Source organism: Clytia hemisphaerica, unplaced genomic scaffold, assembly GCF_902728285.1.
Source record: "Clytia hemisphaerica strain Z4C2 unplaced genomic scaffold, Clytia hemisphaerica genome assembly, whole genome shotgun sequence".
In the NCBI taxonomy this organism is placed as follows: Eukaryota; Metazoa; Cnidaria; class Hydrozoa; order Leptothecata; family Clytiidae; genus Clytia; species Clytia hemisphaerica.
The window spans coordinates 486,547-495,997 of NW_027103985.1; the positions used below are offsets into that span (position 1 = coordinate 486,547).

General features: G+C 35.6%; 1 protein-coding gene across 1 annotated transcript; it reads right to left on the reverse strand.

Annotated features, from left to right (window-relative positions):
• Window positions 1-7,454: 7,454 nt before the first annotated feature.
• Window positions 7,455-8,105, reverse strand: LOC136811080 (E3 ubiquitin-protein ligase BRE1A-like). Its single transcript, XM_067067680.1, has one exon. The coding sequence runs from the start codon at window positions 8,103-8,105 to the stop codon at window positions 7,455-7,457; it is 651 nt and encodes a 216-aa protein (XP_066923781.1).
• Between the last annotated feature and the right edge of the window lie 1,346 nt (window positions 8,106-9,451).

Sequence of the window (9,451 nt, forward strand, 5' to 3'; positions counted from 1 at the left end):
TGTGATTTTTTGCAGGATCACATGCTCGGAAATTGGTTTTCACACGCATGTGATTCACGGATTTTTTCCTGTGTTGATGACAATTTTTGACAAAAATATTGACAGAATCACAAAATATCATGTCTTACAAGAGAAAAACACCAAAAATATTTAGCATACCGAATGTGATGATAACAATATGGCTGGATATAAAATTACACCAATCAGAAGCTCGTGAGTTCTCTGAGAAGGTAGTTTTAGAGCGATGTGTTTTATTATATGTAACCTTCATATAACATTACAAACATTACAATATGTAATATACCTGTTATACGTATAATATGGTTTCAAATATTTTCTGGTCTGCGTTATACACGGCGCAAACTGCGAAAGATCGATAAAAGCAAATGGTTAAATTTTGATGTTTGAAATGGTTTTATTTGGATGAAATTGCTTGAGAATTATGTTTTTGATAATTCTTTGTGTTTTCCAAACATTTTCCTCTGCAATGACATTGATTAGAGTCAACCTGTCATCACTGACCTGTGACCTGTGCCCTTTGACCTGCGTTTTACACTAACCGTGATGTAATCTTTTATACGGAAGCACCCGAGATAACCCGGAACTAGTGGCAAAATAACAAAAGACTAGTGGCAAATTTTAATTTTGCCACCAGTTCCGGATTATTTTGTGTGCTTCCGTATAAAAGATTACATCATGAATATCATGAATACACAAAGTAAAGAAACCCAAGCTATGATTTAAAATAAGTACCAAGAATTCATTTGCTTGACTGAGAAATGTTTTTCATTTTTTTTGGAATTATTTTGAATAGACCTTTTTTTAAAGAGGCCACCCTGTTGAATAATTATGTAGTCCAGCAGAAAAACAATGATAAAACCATGCATAATTATTACAATATGCATGATACAGTAATTATGCATGGCTATATCATTGTTTTTATGGCTGGACTACTGTACATAATTGTTCAACAGGACGTCCTCTTTGAAAAAAGGTCTATTATTTTATGTTTTGGCTGGTGTCTCTTGGAATTTTAAATGAAAGTGACATAAGGAGAAATGAATGTAGAGGCATTATATTACTGTTTTTCTAGTTTTTACATTTTATTTCATATTTAATTTTGTTGAAAAATGTCCATAAGCTTCATTAAAGCTTGATAATAGATTCTTATTTTTCAAAACAAATGAACAACTTTGACTCAAAAAAACTTCAACATAACTTTTTTTTCTCTCACAGAGGTTTTGATATAATAGATTATACACAAAATTTCCAACAATTTTCTTGTTCATCTCTTTTGTATATTTTTATGGCTCTCTCCTTTGTGAGGCTTGTGATATTTTCATGTTTTTCCAGGGGGGGGTCAACATCCAGATACCAGACCCATAGCCGGGTGGTGGTGTCTTTTTTTCCTTTAAAAGTCTGAAAAGTCAAGTTGGTATTGATGGGGGTGGGTCCCCCTTTTTTTAGAAAAAAAGAGTTATCCTCAGTTGGTATTGATACCAAAATAGGGGGTGGGTACCCCTTTTTTTAAATAATATGATTCAGAAAGTTGGTATCCATATCAAAATGACAGCAAAACTTTCCTAATTTTTGCCCTTAGGCGAGACCAATTTAATTTGTTGTTGTTCGATGAAGATCATAATAAAATTTTAGTGTATGGAATGCTTGCTTGATTTTCTAAATTATTATTCAAATTTATTTCTTACAAATAACTAGTGTGTGAAATATATTTTAGTGGAAATTCAATATTATAATTTTTTTGATTTTAGCAAAATAAGTTCGGTCGGGCCCGTAGAACAACAAATTAAATTGGTCTTGCCTTATAGCTAGAAAATACCCCGGGTTACATATCAGTCTAAACAGGTTTCAATTGGATTTGTTTTAGCTTTTGAGTATAATGACTGTAAATGAGTAATAAGTATAAATGACTTTGAAGTTTGTTTATTTTGGACTTTTTCGATATTTTCAAGTTTTATTTTTGATCAAGCCTGAAGCAAAAACATTTTTTCCGTGATAGCATTTGGTAATGAGTGAATCCATTCTGTTCTAAAATTATGTACTAATAAGAGCTTCTCCTAGTTTTTGCACATTAATTATATTCAGATAATATTGATTCAGATTGATTTTGCTAGCTTCATTGGGTTTGTTTTTATTATATTGTCAGTTTTCAGTCATTTTCTATTTTAGCACATGACATTTTTTGTGTTGTGTTGAAGAAAGAGTATTTCAAAAATGAGTTTTTTTGAAGTTTCTTTAGTACCCTGTTTGTGTGGGAGGGGGTGGGTGCCCTTTAAACAGCTTTAAACTCAAATTTGTCAGATTGGTATTGGTACTAAATTAGGGGGTGGGTCCCATGATATTTTGTTAAATTCAAAAAGTCATGTTGGTATCGATACCAAATTAAGGGGGTGGGTCCCCCCTTTTTCTGAAAATTATGATTTTCAAGTTGGTATCGATACCAAAATAAGGGGGTGGGTCCCCCCTTTTTCTGAAAATTATGATTTTCAAGTTGGTATCAATACCAATTTTGGGGTGGTGGTGTTAACGTAGCTCAAAAGTTCAAAAGTCAGGTTTTTGGGCTATGGGTTGGTATTATAAATGTTGACCCCCCCTGGTTTTTCAATAGAAAATGTGTACATTATTATTGTTGAGATACCTTTTTATTCAAAAAGTGAATGGATTTTAAAAGAAATTGTGAGATCTTTTCTTTTTCTATCATAACTTTTTTAGCTATACGGTTTTTAATTTTATAAGCAACGCAGTGCTAAATGGCTCAGGCCTCACAATGGCCTAAAAGCAACTTGGCTTAGGAACTCTAGACCTGAGCATGAAAAATTTTGAAACTACTAGGAAACCCGTTATTTTCCTTTTCCACTCTGAAAAGACCCTGAAATCTTGCTATATTACGACCAAAAAACTGCCTTTTTAATGTCAAAAATTTGAAATTTGAGGCCATATTTAGCCAATCTAGAGGGTTCTATTTTCAAAAATTTTCTGGCCCGTCGGCCCCAACCATGGTGGCGCCTCCTTAGACACTTATGTAGCCGTTACGTCATAATACCAGAGATACACCACTCAAATCCTAAAACCCCCTGTAAACGTAATCAAATACAATCGAATCCAAAAATCCCCCCGCTTATTGATTTTGGGGAAAATGTTTTTAAAAGTTCCCTCTTTTGTCCTAATTCTGCTGTATTAGCCTCATTTTCAAAAGTTTTCCACCCAGGACATTTTTATTCCAACCCCCCCGCTTATTAAGTTTTGAGATTTTTTCCAACCCCCCGCTTATTCCAAACCCCCCGGCTATTAGGTACCCGAGAGTATATGGGAACTGTCCTAGGACAGTAGCCATTTGGCCAAATGAACTTAGGGAGGAAATGATATATAAGTAATTCAACTTAATGACCCTCATTGACCCAATCAAGACTGGGTGGGAGGAAAGAAAAATGTTATTATGCATTATGCATATCCATAAATTAAAATAAAGATTGAAATAAAGTTGCTTGCTTATCACACTTACTGTACTGTTTCAACAAACTTGGAAATAAAAGAAAATTTCGAAATCCCCACTGAAATTTTTATTCAAATTCTGTGTCCCCACTGGTATTTTCTGTCTTTGAAAAATCCCCACTGGATTTCCAAAGAAAATTTTTTATCCCCGGTGAAATTTTAAAAGCCACCGGGTCACTGAGACAGGGGTGTAAAGAAGGAGAATACAACGGATCGTCAAGGAGTACGGTCTCGTTGCTTGTCAGATCGACAAAATCTTCTAAGCCAGGTTGCCTTTCATGCTTGGACCTGACTTTGTATGCAGTACGATTCCATTGGTCTTGTAGGTACGTTGGCAGTTTGCTTTGAAGAAGTTGTAACAATTCTGGGCTGTTCTCACTAGCTCGACCGATACCATGGCATGGATGATTGGTATTTAAGCAAGAATGTCTCAAATCTATTCAACGAAGTAGCATCACTTGGCTTCACTCTTGGCCATTCTGCTAGTTGCTTTCTATAATCAGCTGCTATTTTGAAAGGACTTCCAAACTTCCTCTCAAGTAGTTCTTTTGCTTTCGAATAGCAAACGTTGTCTGCCAAGTAGATACAAGACTTCACAAGCTCCTTTACGTCTCCTTTGGTGTACTTGACTAACAATGTCAAACGTTCTCTGTTATTCAAAATGTTATCCTCTACAACTTGTGTGAAGGTAGCAATGAAGTATGGGTAGTCAGTTGAACTTCCTGAAAACACCTATAACTCGATGGAGGGTGCTTTTGTTCTTCTCATCAGGGTCAGAATTGCTGATGCTGTACTGTGGTTGACTTGCTCAACTGGTTCTTTCTTGAAGTGATACATCAGTCTGGATGGAATCGTAGAGTCACTGGAAACCAAGTATGGAGTCAAAAAGACCGTCAACGCATCGAAAACACTCCTTGGATTACATGGCTATGACACAATCAGCTCATTTGCTGGGAAAGGAAAAGTCCAGCCAGTGAAAATAATGATGAAAGACCAAGACTACATCAACCTTTTCGCCAACTTTGGAGTGTCATCCGAATTGACGGAGGAGCAGTTCGAGCAAATCCAGAAATTCGTGTGTGACCTATATGGTTATAAAGAGGACGAGACGAACATTATGCGTTACAAGATGTATGAAGCCAAACATGGTCATCTGGACCCGAAGTCAATACCTCCGTGTGCTGACAGTCTCAGACAACACAGTATAAGAGCCTCACACCAGGTTTACATATGGAGGCAATCATTGGAGAGTCATCCAGAAATTCCATCTCCTATTGGATTGGGTTGGAATGAAAGTGAAGGAGATTTCGTTATTTCGTGGAACCATGTCAACCCTGCACCTGACGAGGTGCTTGAAATGATGTTTTGTATTTGTACAAAAAAATGTGTGGCTGGTTCATGTCCTTGTGTGACAATTCTTTATAATGAACGGATGCTTGTACGAAGCAAAATTGTGATAACTTCGTGGTTTTTGAGTTAAACAACGACGATTTTGATGAGGGGGATGGTTTTGATGAGGAAGTTAGCGATGAGGAAAATGATTTTGGAAGTGAAGAAGAATCAAATGAAGATGAAGATTATGATGAAGTCTTCATTTAATGAACTTTTTTATTATTTAAGTGATTTTCTATAGTTATTTTATCTACTTGTCTATATATAAACTATACTTTGAGACTATTCAAAATATCTCTGAAAACTTGAAAATCGGACCATGAATAAAAATAGTATTTTCGGCCTCAGACGGCGTTTGAGAGCCAGTCTTGGGACCCTACCCCTTTTTTCTAGTTTGGGTTCAGTAAAGAAAACATTCTTTAAGGTGGTAGTTAACTGAGAAATGGAAAATCATCGAATTTTGGTTTTCAGAAGTTTCGAGATCCTTAGGTCTTTCCAAACATCACCTGAAAATTTCAGAGCGATATCTTTATCATTCAGGTCGCAGTGAGCATTTCTATCCTGCTGGGTGCTTGAAAAATCGCCCTAGCAACGTTAAAAATGCCGTTACTAAGGACTTATTTCTTCAATCTTGGCCGGAACATAGTAATGTGCTACGCCAAAAGAAAGCTCTTTTTATGCCCTTTTCGAGCTTCAAAATGTTTTTTCCCGTGGTATTACGTCATCCTTAAAATTAAATATGGTAGCCTTAGTTGCGCAACATATCAAAACAAACCGAAAAACAGAGCTGTAAGCATGATTCTACAGAATATTTGGCAAGTTTTAGATCAAAACTTAATCTCTTTGATGGAAATGTTTCATTTTAATGAAGAATTGACTCTAAGGAAGCTAGAAAGTTGTTGTACATTGGTTATGTTGTAGGATTTCTGCGATAACATGAAAACCAGATTATGATTCTTCAATGGGAATCAAGACTATAAAATGCACTTACAAACATCAATTTTGTCAGATCTAACAAAATTAATAACCGCACTGTCAACATTGACAATAAAACAAACAATTTTCTGTCTCAAGCGAAGAGTACGCGAAGCGCTTCTAGCTTTACGATAGTGCCGCGGGTCATCAATGGATGGAAATGTGCTTTGTAATGAACTGGAAGTAACTTCTCGAGACACGCATTGTCATCTGATACTTTCCACTCAAACCGTCTTTGGTCAAGTCCGCTCATTGTCAATTCAAGTCTATATGGATAAAAATATGCATCAGAAAAGTTTTTATGCCTACAGAGAGTCACCCTGGACTATTAATGAACATTTGGTCACACTTTTCTGGCAGTTTCCACCCAAATTTGATGTTTTCGCAAGATCACCGCAAACTTTGCTATTAATTATTATGTTTACGTGACTTAAGCGCAACATGTTTTTGTTGATTTTTGGATAATGTATCAATTTTTATGAAATTATTTTCTTTGATTTATGAAACCTGTATGGTTTGATGACTATTCAATGAAGAAATTAAAAAAAAAAGAGCTTTCGAGCTTAAAATAATACCCATTTTTGTCGTTTCCTTCGTTTTCTCAAAACGCGTTTCCGGGGGTTTGCTAACGCCTATGCAGGTTTTTCTCGGGATTGACAAGTGCTAGCTCCATGAAATTTTCAGGGGTTGTTTCTGGTACCATTTGGCAGAGGATGAGTGAAGAAAAAATTCAAAAAATTACGTTTTTTAGGTTCCAGACCCCCTGGAAAAGAATTTAAATTTTTTTTTCACTCATCCTCTGCCTTTGATGAATACCAACTACCATACCAAAAATCTTTTGCCAAAACGTTTTCGAAGTCTTTAAAAACCTGTATTGAGAAAATTATAGTACGTAACCCCCTAGTCGGTATCACCCCCGTCTGTGCTATTTTTAGAATTTCTTTATATTTTGCATTGTTAATAGTTTTACTACCATTGTGGAAAGTTTCATTGACATATCTTAAATATTTCAGAATAAGTTATTACAAAAATAGTAAATGACTTTTTCCATTTCTCAGTTAACTACCACCTTAACACTTCAAGTGATTTTGATCATTCAATGAAAAGATGACATTTTTTGTATAGAAAATGCTAAAAAAGTGATTTTTTGAGAATTTTGAGTTCTATCTTTTCTTACCTTTAACTAATTAGGAATGATATACGCTCAAAAATATAGCTTATGTACGAAATTTCATTTTTAGGTCTTTGCTGGCCTCAAGGGCCAGTTGTAGGTCCCCACCTCAAATTGTTGAAACAAAATTTTTGCCATTGAATTTAACATATAATGATGAAAAACTCCTCCAAATTTCAAGCACAAAACACAATTAGATCAAAAGTTATAGCAGAATCAAGCTAGCCAGACCCCCAAAATAGCGATTTTTTTTGCTGTAATTTCACACCACCAAGCCACACAATTGGGCCTAAAAATTATATTAAGCTACCGATTTGATCTGGTCGACCAACCTTTTCCATAACTAGGGTGTCTAAGGATACCAAAAAAACACCTTAGGATTACTCCCATTCCGGAGACGAAAATTTCACCTATCTGACCTACTATCTGGCCCACTTTTGTCTGGCTCAGCCTTTGCATTTTCATGATCTCCCAGGTACTTGGAAACATAGTTGTACTTTTGAACTTTTTCAATCTCTGCTAGATCATCATCAAGACATGGCTGATCCTCATCTTCCAATACCTTCAGTGCAGCTTTAGTCTTTTCAACTTCAAATTTCAACTTTACATTCTCCGCCTGCTCGTACATTTTCTTGATTGAAATCTCCTCCTCTTCAAGCTCCTTTTGCTTTTGCTTGTACTGCTCTTGTTTGATGGTTAATTGTCTTTCTTGCTCTTGCTTCTCTGCTAGATACTTTTGTTGCACTTGCAGCTCAGCTAGCTTGGCTTTCTTGTCGAGGAACTTAGATGATCTACTTGACCTTGATCCTGACTGTGAACTTTTCTTTGACTTGCTCTTGATTGACGAAGCTGCATGGAGATGTTCGTGATATCTCTGTTGATGTGCATGAAGATTCTCATTCAGTTTTTCAGCTTGCCTATCAGCTACTTCTACTTCCTCATCATCTGTCATAAGGGCTTTGCTGCTGATGTTAAGTTGTGAAAATTCTGAAAACAACTTTTGAAGTTCTGCATCGTTATCGTTAATTGCTTTCAAGTCAGCATCTGTTTGGAGCATAGTGTCTATCTCTGAAATCAACTTCTTGATTCTTTGGCTCTGCTTTCCTTAGCTTTGTACAATTTTTCTAAATCAAGTAGCCTTTTCTTCTCAGTGGGTACACTAACCCTTTCTGACTTTCTAGTTGGTTGAGTTGTTGACATGGCCTTCCCCCCAAAAAAAAACGGTATGTGTCCTTACTGTTAATGCCACACAGGAACTGACATTAGGAATTTGTACTTGTCAATAAGTAAACATTGTACGGCTAAAACAAAATAGCACAAAAACTAAGTTACAACTTTATCCTTGACAAAATTCACAAGTCCTAAGGTCTGTATTAACAAAACATGCAAAAGCCTCTGTACAAAGGTACAATAATACAATGTAGACAAGCATACAACAAGAGATGAATACAAGAGAACAAGACACTTACAAAGGACACAGTGAAAAAGGCTAGGAAGCCATCTAGTTCAACGAGCACACCACTACACAAACATATACACAAGTGACAAGTGAATTCACAATACCTTTATACATAACAGTACGTTTACAAGATGATAGACAATTAGAATGCATGAGTTAACATATAACAATACAATAATACAATAACATAACATTAAATCACTATAACAACATTGACACACCTCCAAAACATAACAATTAAAAATGCTACCATTTTGACAACACACATCACAACAAAAACGTGTAATTTACAGACCAACATTTAACATTGATAATTTACAGAAAAAAGTCAAAATATATAAACAAATGTTACTAAATGTATTAGACTTAATAAACAATGGCTTAGATACTGAAAAGACACACAAAAGATACTGCAAACAAAAAGAGACTGGAAACAAGTGAAAACACTGACCAAACAGAAAAACACAGAAAAAACTGAAAAACCTAAAAATGGGGAAAACCCCAAACATCCTGAGGAGAACCATAAACAGACACTGTGCCTCAGCCGCAACACACGTTGCAATGTCCTTATTATTGAAAAGTCAACCCACTGATGATAATGTTAATGATGCAAGAAAGTATTTGCAATCTTTTGTTAAAACATCTAAAACATTCTATCGCTCAACCTTTAATGTTTATAACATTCATTCTCTGCCACACATTGCAGACGACGCTACTCACTACGGATCGTTAAATAATGTTAGTGCATTCAAATATGAGAACTTCATGCAAGGACTGAAAAAGAACGTCAGAAATGGTACGAATCCAGTCGCACGAATCGTAAAACGTATGTCTGAAAGAAACTCGGTTTGTCCCAACATTGATAATGACAAAAAAACTAAAATCAAAACTTAAGCCGCATTCCAAAGACAGTTTTCTTATATTAACGGTGATTTGTGTATCGC